At 34.6% G+C, this 18,618-nt stretch overlaps 2 protein-coding genes across 2 annotated transcripts in view; both read left to right on the top strand.

Annotated features, from left to right (window-relative positions):
* The first annotated feature begins 5,423 nt into the window (after positions 1-5,423).
* Positions 5,424-18,618, top strand: part of LOC145780668 (uncharacterized) — a 96,024-nt gene continuing 82,829 nt past the window's right edge. Inside the window, exons 1-6 of the mRNA XM_082592289.1 lie at positions 5,424-5,499; positions 6,173-6,298; positions 7,233-7,358; positions 7,958-8,083; positions 12,335-12,460; positions 13,446-13,571. Coding sequence (XP_082448415.1) covers positions 5,424-5,499; positions 6,173-6,298; positions 7,233-7,358; positions 7,958-8,083; positions 12,335-12,460; positions 13,446-13,571 — 706 coding nt within the window. The remainder of the gene's footprint in view (positions 5,500-6,172; positions 6,299-7,232; positions 7,359-7,957; positions 8,084-12,334; positions 12,461-13,445; positions 13,572-18,618) is intronic.
* LOC145781231 (adhesion G-protein coupled receptor G6-like) overlaps positions 13,840-18,618 on the top strand; it is a 37,839-nt gene continuing 33,060 nt past the window's right edge. Inside the window, exons 1-5 of the mRNA XM_082593007.1 lie at positions 13,840-14,011; positions 14,486-14,583; positions 15,252-15,410; positions 16,458-16,676; positions 18,213-18,419. Of these exons, the coding sequence (XP_082449133.1) occupies positions 13,840-14,011; positions 14,486-14,583; positions 15,252-15,410; positions 16,458-16,676; positions 18,213-18,419 (855 nt within the window). The remainder of the gene's footprint in view (positions 14,012-14,485; positions 14,584-15,251; positions 15,411-16,457; positions 16,677-18,212; positions 18,420-18,618) is intronic.

Below are 18,618 nucleotides of genomic sequence, written 5' to 3'. Positions count from 1 at the left end.
TTGTAGCAGGTGGAAAATATAAATCACTTAAAGTAATATGCTTCATAAAACTAGGCTACTAGTATAAAATTTTATCATCTACAAAGTAAACCATGCGTGTGTTTAACAAAAATAACAGGGGTTGAAAATGTGAAAAAAAAATACTTGTGACCATAGTATAAACAAGACACTAATCCGTTTTACAAATGTAAGCGTGGAATCGATCACGGATCCAACAGCTCAACAATAAAACCTTCAGAATCGAATGTAGGTGAAACCCTAAGTAAACAGTGTTGTCATTTAAAAGTCTCATGAGACACATCCAAAGTGTTTTATAATTTTTAGATGAAGATTATAAAAACAACTTAAGAGTATGCAAATCATAAGTGTGCTTTAAGTTGCTGGAAATACGCTTAAGGTTGCTGGGAGTAAGCTTATGGTTGCTGGAAATACTTCATCTTAAAAAGAAAAGAATAAATAAGCGGATATATTATTCTTGAGAGAAATAAAAAAAAATATTTCAACAAACTGTACACTAAAACTTTTTAAAACATTAACACGAAAAAAACAACAACATTATTTTAAGAAATTAAAAATGTTAGTTCTGTAACTTACAAAACTGAAAAAAAAATAATTTTAATAAATCATAAACTTTTCATTGCAAAAATCAACAACTAAAAAATACTTTTAACAAACTACAAACTTTTAAGTTCCATAATTTAAAACTGAAAACAAAATTATTTCAACAAACTGTAAACTAAAACTTTTTTAAAACATTAGCACGAAAAAAAAATAAGAAATTAAAAATGTTAGTTCTGCAATTTACAAAACTAAAAAATATAAAATAATTTTAATAAATCATAAAGTTTTATTCTAATAAGATACACACGAAAAATTATTTTAAATAAAAAAAATTGTTAAGTTTTGTTTTACAAACTAGAAAGTAGTTTTGACAAATCGTAAACTAAAAAGTTTTATTCTAACAACATAAACATGAAAAATTATTTTAAATAAAAAAAATAGTTAAGTTTTGTTTTACAAACTAAAAAGTAGTTTTGACAAATCGTAAACTAAAAGTTTTATTCTAATAACATAAACACGAAAAATTAATCACAAACTCAACTTTTATTAAACTGAAAAATAGTTTTAACAAATCACAAACTTTTAATTGCACAAACCAACAACCAAAAATATTTTTAACAAGCTACAAACTTTCAGTTTGTATGATTAATAAATTTAAAAAAAAAACATTAACTAACGAGGTGCAAACTTTATGTTCCATAATTTACAACTAAAAATTAGTTTTAACAAACTACAAACTTATTAGTTCCATAACTTACAAACTGAACATAAAAAAGTAGTTTTAACAAATTATAATCTGAAAGTTTAACACATGAAAACATACACATGAAAAATTATGTTAAGTGACAAACTTAAGTTTTCTTTTACAAACTTAAAAAATATTTTCAACAAATTGCAATTTTATTTTTACAAGCTTAAAAAACTATAACAAAATATCACAAGTTTCTGTTGCATAATTTGTAACGTTAAAATCTGTGTTTGGAGATTTGTTTGTATGTTTTTATCAGCAGGTGTCATTACGTATTGCAAAATTTGTAACGTTAAAATCTGTGTTTGGAGATTTGTTTGTGTGTTTTTATCAGCAGGTGTCATTACGTGTTGCAAAATTTGTACTCTCATTCTGCTGGAGTTTGTATTTTTTTATGCTTGTCTTAAGGTAACAATTTGTGATGTAGATTGCGCTAGGTTTGTTGATTTTTTTCCAGTCCTCAGATTGTAGAAGTATATGTTGCAACAATTTGTTCTATAGCTGTTCATTTGGGTGTTCTCGTTGTTTAAAAGAAATGTTGATTGTTTAGCTGGTATTAGCATCATCTAAAATAAAAATGTAAAATTTATTCCTGCATGATAAGCCTAAAGTTACGTTGTTTTGACCAAGCTATTACTCCAGGTTAGTTACATGTATCAAACGTTACTATAAAGGTTTAGCTGAAACCACTGTTTTAGCGAAACGTAGACCTAAAGAAATAAAGGTTTACCGAAACTAACATAAACCGAAACGAAGATTAACCGAAAAGATGAAAAAATGCAGTATTTATTATTATTCAAGATGATTAAATGTAGTATTTATTAAGGTTTTTGGACAAGTCATAGATTATAATAATTATAACCAACCCTTTGATCATTTGCCGTACTATGAACTAAATCCGATCCACAGATCAAAAAACTCATCAAAGTACAACGAAATCTTCAATCAACCTAAACATTCGAAACAACAGTGAAACCTCATATACCAATAAAATTACCAAAAGATCCCACCAATCAATGACAAGTTATGAAACTCGAAAGATCTACTGCCCATAAGAATGAAACACAGTATTCGGAAAGACCTGGAATCGAACCAGTAGACCTACTTACCAGAATCAATAGTGAAAACTCTATTCCTGCAGGCAAACAGCTTCACGAAAAACATGGCTGCAACCAAACCGATAAAAAATTAACAAAACATACAGACACATACAGAACATATACAAAACATATACAATATACAGAGAGTTTGCTAACTTACACGCGATCAGTTCTCACTACGTATTGTACGAGAAGAAAAACAAACATTCGTTGGCATATGGTATTTAAATCGTGATGCTCTATATACCTAGAACCAAAAGATCTGCAGTTTAAATCAGCAACACTACATTAGCTAATATTTGTGCGGTTGATATTTTATGTTGGTTGAGCAAGAAATATAAATAACGTTAATAAACCTTTATGATCTTTAAGCATATGCTTTAGGTGTGCTTAGGACTTGTATTGTAGACAATTATGAACGCCTACAAGATTAAAACGATTACGCGATTAAAACATTCAATGCGCAGTATCATGAAACAGAAGCGATGACACAAAGGTATCCTGTAACATTAAATAACCGCAAACATAGGTTGTTTCCTTGCTAAAGTGTTTAAAAAAAATGTAATTAAGCTTTGTAAAACGTTCCAATCAGATTCAACATCTAATTAAAATCAACTTGGGGGTATGTTTCAGCTTTAATTAGTCCACTCCATAACCGACTCAATCTTAAACTTTACTGACATGTTTCGGTACAACTTATTACATTTAACCTCTGACACACTCTGGCAATGAACAACACAAGGAAAAACTGGAAAATGTGAACTGGCTATGAATTCATTATGCCTGCATTCTGCTTACTAGGCTAGTTTAAACAATTCTGCTACAGGATGCAAACCAAGCTACTCATATCCTGACACATATAGGCTACTGCTTACTATAGGCAAGCCTCTGTTTAGTGAATCAACATCCTTTTGCATTAATTTAATGTTCGTATCGAACAACCAACATTCATTACACCAGCTGTGTAAAGCCAAACGACTTCATTACTTTTGACAAAATGAAATTTATATTTAAAGAACCTTGTTACCAAATATATATTCTACTCTCATGTAGTAACCTACTTGTGCAAAATATAATTGATGCTACAGTAACAACAATTGATCAAACACTAAACGAACCAATATTATACTTTTACCGTGCGGGCATTTATGTTGTTGCCGAATTTGTGAACAAAAAATTAGTACATGTCCTTGCTGCAGAAAACGTATTTTAAAAACTATCATCGTTTATCGTATTTAATAAAATATACTTTCATAGAGTGACGTCACGCACCGAAATCAGATGTTGTTACCTTTGTTGTTACCCTACCTGTGGTGCTACCTTTGTTGTTACCACATCCGTTGCTACCCTACCTATACCCTACCTGTGGTGATACCACATCCGGTGATACCCTACCTATACCCTACCTGTGGTGATACCACATCCGGTGATACATTCGAGGGTCCTAGTAGCCATCTCCAACTACTAACAAGGGATCGATTTTTTTTGCGGGTTTTCAAAAGCCCGGAAAAAAATAAACCCTTGAAGAACACTGACTTCAAAAAATGCCAATATCACCATTGCGATAAGGACACAATAAGTGAATAGGCAATGTGATTGTGATGTAACAACACGAGTTTTTCGCATGCAATAAAATGACGCGACAATTGCTAAAAAGTTGTGTGAAGTTTGATGGGCATTTTCAGATGTTTTGAGCGGTAGCCACTTTAATAAGTCGAAATTCTGCCACTGCGAATAACTACAATGCAACCGCCAATCAATCAGAACATGTTACAAGAGGCTGCCGTCCAATTGTGACCCTCCTAGCACTTAGCCAGAGAGTTAATGCTTGTTTTGAACTTTATTTGGTAATTACAGAAGAAAAAGAGCAATAGCAGTGGTGGGAATCGAACCCGCGTATGAAGTGACTACTTTCTAGCCCTAACCCTAACCCCTAAGCCAACCAGCTGACAAAAAATCCATCACTTTATTTGCTTTCTATCATCTTCTTTTCGCCATTTTTTACGTCACTTAAACCGTAGCTTATGATTGGTTGGCGGTTTCATTCTACTCATTTTCAGTGGCAGAATTTCGACTTGTTAAAGTGGCTACCGTTTTGAGCAGTTTTAGAGTGCATTTTATCTTTTCGAGTCCATAGAAAAATATGAAATATATATAAAATATGTATAAATATGTATAAAATATAAGAAATATGTATGAAATATATATAAAATATGTATATATGAAAAATATTATAAATAATATATAATATATAAGTAAATATAAATAATATAAAATATATAAAATATATAAAAATATATAAATATTTATATAATAATATAATATAATATAAATATATAATATAAATATATAATATAAATATATAATAAAAATATATAAAATATATAAATAATATATTATAAAAAATAAAATATTATATTATATGAAATATATATTATATATGAAAATATGAAATATATGAAAAATATGTATGGTAGAATAATTTCAAAGTTGAAAAATGCATCAAGGGCCGAGTGTTTGAGACCCTTGGTCTAGATCTAGAATGTCAGTTGCGTTTTAGCGAGTAATTGACAATTATGTGCTAGTTATTTGCAACCAATGACTGAAAGATATGCAACATTTGCCTACTGAATATTTTTTATTGTTATTACTTATCTACATTTTAAGCTACAATATTTGTCACCAAAGTCATATGCAATCTTTTGAGAGACATATAAGACACGCGCATAAATCTGCGTGGTTAAAATCAATATCCATTGCAGTTGTGGTAACATGACGCAACTCGCAAACCCATCAACAGCTAAAAAATAGCAAGAAACTTTTTCTCACTCCAAGTGAAGTAACACAAACAGTTCAATAGTTGATTAGTAGCCTAATATTCTCTCTTGTGTCTTGTCTTGCGAAACTTGAAAACAATCACGAAAATTTGTGTTTGGGACATTAAGTGTCATTTCAACAAAATAACAGATATCCATGAGTGTGTGGATGGTTTGGATAATTGTGACAAACACGCCATGTGTAGCAACACCCTTGGAAGTTTTACGTGTACGTGTTTGGATGGCTACACTGGAAACGGAACCCATTGTTCAGGTGAGACGTTGTGTTTGTAAATAGGCTTGAACTTATCACAAACGATTCCTAAGTTTTTTCAACACAATGTTTCTAATTTTTTTTCATTAAAATCGTTTTCATCATAATTAACGAGAAATCGATTTTAATATATGAAAGCACTCTTCTTGCAGTTCTTGCTCTCCATACTCTTTTTATCCTTTCTTTTCTCACTCTTCTTACTATTTCTACTGTATTTACTCTTTCTGCTCTTGCGGTCTTTCTGTGCTTCATGTTTTTTTGCTCTTACAGTAATACCTTGTCCTTACCTGCTTTTTTTGCTTTGTGCCTTACCCGATCTCTATGTTCTTCCTACCCTTTTCGCTCGCATCTTGTTTTACATGTTCTTTTTCTTGTTGCTGTTTTTAATATTCCTTCTCTTCCTGATTTTTCTGTTCTTCCTACTCTTCTTGCTCTTCATGCTTTTCTTGTTTAACTACCCTTCTTGCCTAATTCTGTGAAGATTTAACACTCAGTTTCCTCTTAGTCTAGGTTTTTCCCTTTTTGCACCACTCCACTTCTTATTCTCATGGCTTTATTACAGCCGACAATAAATTATATTACTCTTTCAGTAATAGTTTACGATTAAAATTAATCTTCTCATCACTATTATGTGTGTTTCGGATATTTAGTGTCATTTTAACAAAATTGACAGATATCGATGAGTGTGCGGATGGTTTGGACAATTGTGACACAGAACACGCCAAGTGTAAGAACACCCTTGGAAGTTTTACGTGTGCGTGTTTGGATGGTTACACTGGAAATGGATCCCATTGTTCAGGTGAGACGCTGAGTTTGTAAAACAGACATGGACTTGTCACAAAAGATGCTTACATTTTTTTAGTGACATGAGCTAAAAAAGTTATTTTCACTCGTTTTCGTCATCATATTTAACGAGAGTACGATTTTAACGCATACGACTCTAATTCTTTTTCTTCTTCATTTTTTTCTTCCAATTTTTTTTCTGTTTGCTCTTGTTTTTTTTTCTTCTCGTTCTTCTCGTTTTCAGTTGAGCTTCTGGGACCGAGCTACACTGAGTTGACAATGTCTGTGTAGCTCGGTCCCAGAAGCACAATCATCAGTTTTCGATTGAAATAAAGGTTTCAGGTCATGGTGAAACGAAGCTACATCCGCCCTTTGGCTTATGCGTCACACTAGAAAGGTTACGTTTTTTTCTGAATAACGCATTGTAATCCCGCATTTTAAAAACAACTATTCAAATTCCATAAACATTGTTATGAAATATCTGCAAACAGACTTTTGTAGTTTTTTGCAATGCGGTATCAGCAGCTTATACCACAGACTTTGCGAAGGTTTAGGCCAAGCTGCCGGACTGCAAAAACTGTAGCCTTACGTTTGACAAAAGAAAGTGATAAAGTTGGCAAAAGAAATAAATTAATCTAGAACTGTCCAAGCAGAAACCCAGACGTTTGTTTTTATAACTTTTTATGTGTGGTACAAAATTAAAAACTTAATGTCATCTTTCCACAAATATGACTTGCCTGAAAATTTTTTGATTTTATTAAAATTTAACAAGCAATTTGCTCCAAGTGCAGGCTTCAACCTTTTTCCTTCTACACCACTGGACTCATTCTCATAGTTTTATTGTAGCCGCCCATAAATTAGCTTACCCTTGTAGGATTTGTCTACAATCAAAATAAAATATTCTCATTACAATTTCTGTGTTTGAGACACTAAGTGCAAAAAATTAACAGATATCGATGAGTGTCTGGACAGTTTGCACAATTGTGACAAAAAAAGCGCCACGTGTAGTAACACCTTTGGAAGTTTTACGTGTACTTGTTTGGATGGTTACACTGGAAACGGATCCCAGTGTTCTGGTAAGATGCTGTGTTTGTAAAAGAGACATGTCATGGACTCATAACAAACGATTCTTATATTTGTTCAGCATAACTTGTTTGATTTGCTAGTGACCTACGCTAAAAAAGTTATTTTCATTCATTTGGTTCATCAATCATATCGAGTGTACGATTTCAATGCATACGATTGTGCTTCTTCTTATTTTGGTGAAAGAGATTCAACCACACTAAGTTAGCAATGTCTGTATCCAAGCCTACCAATGTTCGATTGAATTATAAGAATTTTAGAGTAGGGCGAAGCAAAACTACATCCTCTTTGACTTGTTTGCCACACTAGAAGGGTTACGTTAGTGTTAATGCTATGTTAAAACACAATGTAGTCTTTCCACAAATGTGACTTGGTTGGAATGTTTCTAATTTTGGTAAAACTGAACACGTAATTTCCTCCAAGTGTAGGTTTCAAACTTATTCCTTTTTACACCACTGAACTTACATCCTCATAGTTTTATTGCAGCCTCCAATAAGTTAACTTACTGTAGTAGTATTTATGTACAATCGAGATACAATCTTATTACTAATTCCGTGTGAATCATTCAGTGACATTTAATCAAAATCAACAGATATCCATGAGTGTCTAGAGGGTTTGGACAATTGTGACAAACAAAATGCCATGTGTAGCAACACTTTTGGAAGTTTTACATGTACGTGTTTGGATGGTTACACTGGAAACGGATCTCAGTGTTCTGGTAAGACACTGTGTTTGTAATACAAACATGGACTTATCACAAAAGATTCTTACATTTTTCTGGTGACATAAGCTGAAAAAGTTATTTTCACTCGTTTCGGTCATCCTATTTAACGAAAGTACGATTTCAACGCATACGACTCTGCTTCTTTTTCTTCTTCATTTTTTTCTTCTGATTTTTCTTCTTCTGTTTGCTCTTGTTCTTTTTCTTCTTGTTCTTCTCGTTCTTCTCTATCTACTCTTTCTTCTTTTTTTCTCTTTCTTCTCTTTTTCTCTTCTCGTTCTTCTCCTTCTTCTCTTTTTTCTCTTTCTTCTTTTTCTTCTCTTTCTTCTCTTTCTTCTTCATGTTCTTTTTTTACGTGTACGTGTTTGGATGGTTATATTGGAAACGGATCCGAGTGTTTTGGTAAGATGTTGTGTTTGTAATACAGACATGAACTTATCACAAACTACATTTTTTCACCATAACTTTGTTGATTTGCTAGCGACCTTTTGCTTCATCATACTTAACGAAAGTACGATTTCAATGCATACGATTCTGCTTCTTTTTATTTTGGGGAAGGAGATCCAATGTGCCACCCCACTAAGTTAGCAATGTCTGTGTCCAACCCTCCCAATGTGCGATTAAATTATAAGAATTTTATAGTAGGGTAAAGCAATACTACATCTTCTTTTGACTTGTCTGCCACACTAGAAGGGTTGCGTTAGTGTTAATGCTATGTTAAAACACAATGTAGTCTTTCCACAAATGTGACTTGGTTGCAATGTTTCTAATTTTGGTAAAACTGAACACGCAACTTCCTCCAAGTGCAGGCTTCAAACTTTTTTATTTTACACCGCTGAACTTGTTCTCATAGTTTTATTATATCAGCTTACTCTTGCAGCATTTGCCAACAATCAAGATACAATCTTATTACTATTACAAACGTTTTCGGCCGTACTCATGTTAGCCCTTTTCAAGTCACCAACTGACTGATGTTTGTCAAAAATTGACATTACAGATCTGATCTACATACACAAAAATTGAAAAAAGAAACGGATAAGCATGAAACGGCAAATCAGAGGAGAGGCAAAACCACATGATTTTGTTTTTTTCCTAGGCAATTAAACGTCATATTATTTTGCCTCTCCTCTGATTTTCTGTTTCATTCTAATGTGTTTCTTTTTTCGATTTTTGTGTATGTAGATCAGATCTGTAATTCAATTTTTGAAAAACATCTGTCAGTTGGTGACTTGAAAAGGGCTAACATGAGTATGGCCGAAAACGTTGGTAAATTTTAGTTTATTTTCGTGTTATTATGTTAAATACTGTCTGGTTGTTAGGCTTTATTTCTCTTAAGTTTAGCTTGCATCAAAAAAAAATTCAAGAAGAATGATCACAATATCACGTGCTGAGTCACATGACGAGGAATCGCAGGCTATGTTACGCATAATTGCGTTACTTCTTTCGCACAGTGGTATACGTTAAATGCAGTGGCGTATATTCAGGGTGTTCAAGGTGTGCACTGCACACCCCAAGAAATCCAGAAAAAAAGAAAATTTCCATCGGTTGTCGATGTTCTTTACTTTCATGATATTCTAACATCTTGCTGCATGCTGATTGCTTTCTTTTCAATTGCAAAACTCTTCCCCTTCTAATTTTAATACTCCAACGTTTGAGGTCAATGCCTTTAATTTTTTTCGGTCATTACCTTTAAGCTGGGTGTGCACTGACAGCTTTGCGAGTGCTATTTAAAATAAACAATTAAGAAAAATGACGTCACAAGGCAGCGAAAACAGCAATGGTTTTAGGTCAGCCAGGCTGTGCACTCGCTGATCTGCACACCTTGGCGCGTCATTGGGGGAATCCCAGGCAATAGCAAGTTTTAGCTTGTTGGATTAGAGTTTGAGGTGATCAGCGTTGGAAACAACTTTTGCTAGAACTGAAGCAAAAGCAAGCTTTCTACGCAAGCTTTCTATTTTTATTGCGCAAACAAGAAGAATCGAATTATGCTATAGATGAATTTTCCTTCTGTAGTCGAGGTGTTAAACATTTTCGTTTTTACTAAGTAGTACGGCGGATAAAAGTACAGCCGACCAACATAGCAATCGACTTTCTTTTCTTGTTTATCATCGAGTTGCTTTTCTATTGTTTTTTGTTTTAACTTTCACCTGTTTGTTTTTAATTCGCTTGTACATTTCTCAAGGTGTTGCGATCGTGCCTAATCCTTGCATGAAGTAGCCTAAATCATTTCCATCTCGAACACGCTTTAACTTTCGCGTTTTTTCGGACTCCTGCTGTGTTATGGCAAGTAATATTGTTCGTTTTGATGGTCGGAAATAAAAAGTGAACTGAAGTATGTGCATAGGCGTAGCCAGGGGGGGCGAACGGGGCCATGGCCCCCCCAAATTTTCAAAGTTTGGATTCCGAAGTTGAACCCTTTGTTGAAAATATAATATAATTTGTATAAATTTATATTGTTTTCCAAGATATCTGACTATTAACACCCCCCAGGACTTGTTTTAGACACACAAAAAGACACCAATAAATTTTGCAAATCGTAAATCGCGCAAAGTTTACGCGATTTACGCTTCTTTTAACTAATCTGTGGAAGCAATTTCAGAATCGCTTACTCTGTAGGGTTTTTGTGTAGCTGAGTTTTTTGTGTTCTCTAATTTTAGCCGCAGTTTTTGCCCGTTTGTGTGTAGATAAGAGCTACCTTTAATAAGTTAATAGCTGTTTATCTGCTAATAAGTTTCATACAAATATTACCCTGAAAGTGTTTCCAGAAAGCGTTATAATCCATTATTTAAGTGTAATTTTGCAAAAATTTTCCGGGGGAGCATGCCCCCGGACCCCCCTAGAATACGCGTGCCTTCGGCACGCTCTAACCCCCACCAGCTTAATTGCTTCCCTTGATTAACCCACCAGGATGCGCCACTGCACATCAGGTGGTGATGTCTTAAATCAAACATTTTGTCGTTCTCTTCAATTCATCAAATATTTGGCCCCCCCCAAATTTTTTTTCTGGCTACGCCACTGAGTATGTGACTTTAGAAATGCAACTTAATGTTTGATATTATTAAGTCTTTCATTCAATGCGCTGTCAAATAAATATCTATTTTGTATTCTTCTCCATTCCGACAACATTATTTTTGTCAGTTTTGTTCATGTTCAGAATTTGTGCTGAAAATGCTCTCAGAACGCACCAAACTCAATGGTAATTTTAAAAATTTTCTGGGGGAGGCCCCCCAGACCCCCCGCTGTTGCTTTGACGTCACTGAACACCCTGTCAAAGTGGTCACGGTACGCCACTGGTTAAATGCCTACCGTGCTGTTATTCATCGAAACAACATTGAAACTTCAGACCTTTTTTTTCGTGCGTTGCTCTGCAACTAATTGCCTCGATTGTCTGCAACTAGTTGCCTCAGTTGGTTAGCGCGCGACTTTGTGAACAAAAAACGCTTCCAAATCAAGTGGAGCTGGTTCGACATTTGCAGCATTTGTCAACAATCAAGACACAATCTTAATACTATTTCCGGGTAAAACATTCAGTGTCATTTAATCAAAATTAACAGATATTGATGAGTGTCTAGAGGGTTTGGACAATTTTGACAAACAAAATGCCACATGTAGCAACACCTTTAGAAGTTTTACGTGTAGCCTACGTGTTTCGATGGTTACACTGGAAACGGACTACAATGTTCTGATAAGACAATGTGTTTGTAATACAGACTTGGACTTATCACAAAAGATCCTTACGTTTTCTGGTGACATAAGCTAAAAAAGTTATTTTCATTCGTTTGCTTCATCTTATTTAACGAGAGTACGATTTCAATGCATACGATTTTGCTTCTTCTTCTTCTGCTACATTTGAGCTTCTGGGGCCGAAGGTTTCAATTTGTTGTCGCACCAAGTTGACAATGTGTGTGTCCAACGTCGCCAATATCCGATTGGGATATAGGGATTAGTGAAGCAAAACTACATCCGTTTTTGATTTTCTGCCACACTAGAAAGGTTGCCTTAATGTTGATGTTATGTTAAAACACCATGTACGGTACTGCTTCTACAACTGTGACTTTGCAAAAAAATCCCATTCTGTTAAAATTTAACACCTAAATTCCTCTCAGTACTGAAATCATTCTCATGGCTTCATTATAGCAGCCCATAAATTAGCTTACTTCCGCAGTATTTGTGTACGATTAAAACAAATCTTTTCATCACTATTGTGTGTGTTTGAGGCACTAAGTGTAATTTAAAAACAATTAACAGATATCGATGAGTGTCTGGAGAGTTTGGACAATTGTGACAAACAAAGCGCCATATGTAGCAACACCTTTGGAAGTTTTACGTGTACGTGTTTGGATGGTTACACTGGAAACGGATCCCAGTGTTCTGGTAAGACACTGTGATTGTGACACAGACTTGGACTTATCACAAAAGATTCTTACATTCTTTTAGTGTTATAAGCTAAACAAGTTATTTTCACTCGTTTCCGTCATCATATTTAACGAGAGTACGATTTTAACGCATACGACTCTAATTCTTTTTCTTCTTCTTTTCTTCTTCATTTTTTTCTTCTCATTTTTCTTCTGTTTGCTCTTTTTCCTTTTCTTGTTCCTCTCGTTCTTCTCGCTTTTTTTGTTCTTGTTCTTCTCTTTTTCTCTTCTCGTTCTTCTCGGTCTTCTCGTTCTTCTGGTTCTTCTCTTTCTTCTCGTCTTCTCGTTCTTCATGTTCTGCTTTTACGTGTACGTGTTTGGATGGTTACATTGGAAAGGGATCCCAGTGTTTTGGTAAGATGTTGTGCTTGTAAAAAATATATGGACTTATCACAAGCTACATTTTTTCAGCATAACTTTTTTGATTTGCTAGTGACCTATGCTAAAAAAGATTTTTTGACTCATTTGCTTCATCATATTTAACGAGAGAACGATTTTTTCTATACATACAATTTTGCTTCTTTTTGTTTTGGGGAAGGAGATCCAATTTGTCACCCCACTAAGTTAGCAATGTCTGTGTCCAACCCTTCCAATATTCAATTAAATTATCAGAATTTTAGAGTAGGGCGAAGCAAAACTACATGCTCTATTGGCTTGTTTGCCACACTAGAAGGGTTACGTTAGTGTTAATGCTATGTTAAAACACAATGTAGTCTTTCCACAAATGTGACTTGGTTGGAATGTTTCTGATTTTGGTAAAACTGAACACGCAATTTCCTCCAAATGTAGGCTTCAAACTTTTTCCTTTTTACGCCACTGAACTTGTTCTCATAGTTTTATTAGGCTACATCAGCTTACTCTTGCAGCATTTGCCAACAATCAAGATACAATCTTAATACTATTTCTGTGTGAAACATTGAGTGTCATTTAATCAAAATTAACAGATATCGATGAGTGTGTGGAGGGTTTGGACAATTGTGACAAACAAAATGCCATGTGTAGCAACACTTTTGGAAGTTTTACGTGTACGTGTTTGGATGGTTACACTGGAAACGGATTACAATGTTCAGGTGAGATGTTGTTTGTAATACGGACTACTAAATACCAAAAATACCGACTAAAAATTCTTACGTTTTTCTGGTGACATAAGCTAAAAAGTTAAAACGGGGCTTCCATATCATGCATCGCATTCAACCTGTTTCGACATTTTGTTTTGACAGCAAGTGGTGTTGAAAATGATGTTTCACACCCGTAAATAATTGTTGGAAATGGAATCAGCAGTTTTATAGTAGTGCCATCTTTGCGATATCAGGATAAGACTGCGCTATTTCAAATCAAATGTCATTGAACACATCTCACGGAAAATACGTTTTACCTCTCTATCATAAACTGTTCTTGAATAAAGTTGCCTCCAGAAAGCAGATTGTTAACATTAGTTTTGAACAAGTTGTTGATGAAACAACAGCAGCCTACCGTACTTTTGATGATCCTGTAAGCCCGGAAAGGAAAGGTAAATTCAATCTCCAAGAATGAAAACGTGGAATGGCGTGTCTTGAAAACTTTCTTTCATGTTCCTTATTCCAGCCTGTTATTTACCTACAGTAGGCCTCTGTCATAACAGCAAAAAGTGCTGCCCAGTGTTCACCGCTCAATCTAGCGCTCTGATGAAGAGACTAAAAATGAGCCTCTCCAGCGCAAGAGAAAGCATAGAATATTTCTAGCTTATATATATAGAAAATCATCTCAATAGTTTATTGAAGTAAAACTCACAGCGTTTTATGACAGTGCTTTTCGGTCTCAGAATATTGCTTCGCGAACCCCACTGACAACCACTGATCTACAAGTATGCAAAACTACCAAGAATAACCTAGTAAGGCTTTGTCAGTCCGAGGATAAAGATTCAAAACCAACCAACCAGCTGTGAACTATTTGACTTCACGGCTTTTGAGTCATATTCTATTGAGTAATAAATTATGTTTTGTAGAATTTCTTTCAAGATCTTCGCTGTGCTCAGCGACCAAAGACAATGTCACAGATGACACAAGAAATGGGACAGAATCTTGTTCTGCATTAATTGCAAAGGTGCATGTTCGCTTTTTATTAATTTTATTAAAGTAAAAGCATTAAACAAAAGACTTTTTCATAAAACTAGTCAAAAAAGACAAAGTTGTTCTTTCAAATATTGATGGGTGTGGCACATGACAAAAAAAGGATACACAATAAATACACGCTGGCTTGCAGAAGCCTTCAACTGAACAATAACAAAGCAACTTTTGGTTGGAATTTCTTTCAAAGACGCGCCATAGCGTTGATTGTTGTTCAATTGTAACTTAAAACTAACTGTCAGTAGAGTTGACGGTAGAGTTCAGGCGGTACTTTTGGGTAAGGGCCCTAGATATTTTAAAGGAATGGAACCTTTTCAAAAGACTTGCGTAGGCTATTTAAAAACACACCCTGCAGTTTTTGATACACAGTACTATATTTGCATCCAATCAGTGTTCTTTGAAGACAAATCCTGTAATCTTATAAACAAATAATATCAACCATCTCTTTCCTTTGCAATTTTATAGGTATGTTTTATTTTTTAAAGAAGCATTTGCTTGTAGAGGTGTGTTTTGGTGCCGGGTATCTCATCAGTACCCGAGCCAAATATTCTTCCCAACGGCCATACTATTACTAATCACATGAAAACTTACCCTAAAAACCAACAAGTATAGGTAAATTTACTACTTTAACTGTTTGTTGTATAGCTTACAGCAAATGCAAACACTACAGAAGGGTTTGAAGATGCTACCACAAGCATTGAGGTTATAACAATGGATTCGGAGGATCTTTCAAGCGAAGAAGTTGAGATTGTAATCGAATTTATTGAACAAGCAGCGGAAAACTTGGAAAATGGAGACATTGAAGTGAATACTTTTACAGATTAATTCAGTAGGCCGATTAACTAGTTTCCAGATATATATGTAGCCCACGTATGCTAATTATGTTGGAAAATGTAAGTTTAGTTTCGTTTTTATTCACTTGTCAATGCTTGAATAGTTTACTTTTTTCCTGTATGATTGTCTATCGAATATTTTTAGTCACTTAAACATTTCTACAGAGGTTTTACTTTTTAGATATAAACCAATAATTATTATCAGCAGACCTTTATTTTAGGTTGCCCAAACCCGGTCGGTTGTACAAACCCAGGCAAACCAATCTACTCTAACTGCTTGTAGTAGCCTATTTCTGTTTCGAAAATTGAGATCCAAAGTTTTGATGACCTTTTTTCATAGATTTAATTGGTCTATGGGCTAATAAAAAAAAGATGGGCATCCGCTACTTTGAAAGTAGCGCGCTATTGCTGCCGCTACAATATGCCAAAAAAGGCGTTATCACTACTCGGACCAAAGGTAACACGCGCTAATGCTATTTTTACGCGCTACATTTGCCTACTGACACTAGAAAGCTCTATTCAAGTACCTTGTGAAGCTAAAATGATCTTGAAAAGGAATGATATAACCTTTCAGCACCACATTCATTCACGTTGCTGTTTCAACGCTGTTATGGAAAACAAGTTCTAAGTGATATTCTATTCATATTCTCCGATGTTTCCATCAATAATTTCTAAAAACGATTAATTTCTTTCACTTTAAATTGGAAAGTAGCGGCTAGCAGAAATACTACTGAAACAAATGTAGCGCATCTCCACTACTGCTACTTCAGGAAAAAAGTAGAACGCCAAGAAAAAAAAATGTAACGCCCCTACTGCTATGGCTATCAAAAAACCGGCGCACTGTAGTAGCGCTGCTAAAAATGTAGCGCGCTACTGCCCACGTCTGGCTAATAATCATAAAATTACAAGATGGAATTAAAATTTAAAAATCTATTCAAAATTTTGTTTTTGATCTCTTCTTTATTTCCATTTAATTTCCTACAATGGTTTTTGAATGTTTTTGAATTTGCTGCTTCAGGTTTCTGTTGGTTCATTTCAATTGATTCTTGACATCACCAGCCAACTTAGCGAAGGGTATTTGAAGCAAGCATCATCAAATGACTCATCATCTTCGCTTGAGCAATCAAGAACGTTCGAGAACAAGTTAACGAGAACTTTACCGAAAGTTGCCTTACAAGTGGAGCTCAATGAAACGATTCCAACGTATTCGTTGAGCAATGATTTAGTCACCGCTGAGGTAGGCAATGGGTAAATTATATCAATGATAAATTATATCTTTGTTATTTTGTTTTTTTAATCTGTTAAGATACTTGCAATGCTATATTAAACCCTCTAGCGCCCTATGTTGGATACATGCAACAATGATTTTTGGGGAATAAAATGAATATTTGTGAAAATATGAAACAAAAAATTACTTTCAATTTATCCTTTATACCCAATGTTGCAAATTTGCAAGAAGTTGTGCTGCTGAGTAAGCTATGCTGTGTTGGCTGTACTACACATTCCAAAAAAAAATGTGAAAAAGAAATTTATTTTAGGAGCTACGGGGTTTGAAGGACAAATGTATAGGACACGTTCAAAATAAAAAAAATTAAAAAATAAGCTCAAGGGTGTGTAGCGTCAGCTTCACTTATTCTGCAATAAAATATTTATTGAAGTACTTTGGTCAAGATAACTACTAAGACATTTTGAAGCTAATTGTGTTGGCAAATCATGTATGGATGGCAGACTGGTAAAAAAAACTCAATCAGTTTTATTTAGTTGTCTATAATTCCAACACTGGCTAATCAGATTGAATTTTTCAACACTGAGCGTAGCCTATTTTAGCATGTCTTCATGATTATGAATTGCATGTGATTGTGATGTAAGCTTATTATGTATCAGGCAAATTATAGAATCTAATTGGTAAATGAAATAAATTTTCTCTTGCCTAGACAGAAAGGGCAAACGTTTTAATCGTTTTTACGCGTGTACGGAATATTTCGGCTCAACAAAATTAAGATCGATATCAATCGAGAATGATTTTTGTTAAAGTGCGACTGGACAATCAAACTAACATTGGCTGGAATCGATTGCCAAGACATCTGGTACCGGTTGAAAAACTCACTTCCTTACAATTGAGGCCCACAGCTAAGAAACCGACCTTTTTCCACCCACCTCTAGCGCTTCTCTCTCACTCTTCCTGGAAGTGGAAAACTCGTCAACGCTATAACGAGCCAAGATAGGCTTGGCATCAAAGCACGGAAAAATAACGAAATGACTTGTAAAACGATTGTCGCTTCGAGGTCTGTCTCGAACTGACGTTATAATCCGGTGTGTTGTGTAATACTATCCGCCATTGCAACAACGTGGCCAAAAATACAAGCGCGTGGACTGTAGAGCCATGGTTTTGATAATTTTTATTGAGATAAACATAGCCTTAAAATGTAACGGCGAGGTTGGTATTTATAGATTGAAACATGCTTTTTCACATAAAGTGCGATAAATCATCGTGCAGTTGCACTTTAAGGTTCTGTTCGTGTAGCGATGGAAAACGCTGACAAACAACAGCATCAGACTAAACATTAGTTGAAATGCAATGGCTTGTCTGTGAGGCTACGCAAAACATGTGTACACTGTAGTGGTAAACTGAAGGCCCTTTTGTCCCAGTTGCTCCAATTTAAAGATTTGAAACAATCTTTTTGGATTTTAATGTAAGTTTCCAACACAACACAACCATTTTTATTACCAGTAATTGATAAAGATATATCACATTTGTCTTCTTTTTTCAAAGGTGACGCTTTATTTGGAGATAGAAGAGATTGTGTCTTCCCATGGAGGAACAGAAGTAATAGTTCCAAAGAGTGCTGTCGAAAAAGCGTTTGGGAAAAGTAGTGAAAGCAGAAGAAAGAAAGGGGAAGACAGGATGCAAGGAAGAAGATCAGCTTTTCTGTACTACAATGATGATTCTTTGTTTTACTCGGACAAAAACGTCTCCAAGGTATCTTTTTTATTCAAAACGATAGATATGTTCTGTTCTACTTTTATTGATTGAGACTTACAGTCGATAACTCGGATTACAAGCCATTGTGACCCAGCTGTTTTTTTGTTTCATGCACATATTCATAAAGCGACATTTAATCACTAGCCAGTTAATAACTTATAGTCTTAGACATTGTTTTTTGACATAATCTGAAACC

The sequence above is a fragment of the Aplidium turbinatum genome, chromosome 12 (assembly GCF_918807975.1).
Source record: "Aplidium turbinatum chromosome 12, kaAplTurb1.1, whole genome shotgun sequence".
Lineage (NCBI taxonomy): Eukaryota > Metazoa > Chordata > Ascidiacea > Aplousobranchia > Polyclinidae > Aplidium > Aplidium turbinatum.
Note: the sequence above shows the minus strand (reverse complement) of the source record. Positions and strands in the feature narration are given on the sequence as shown.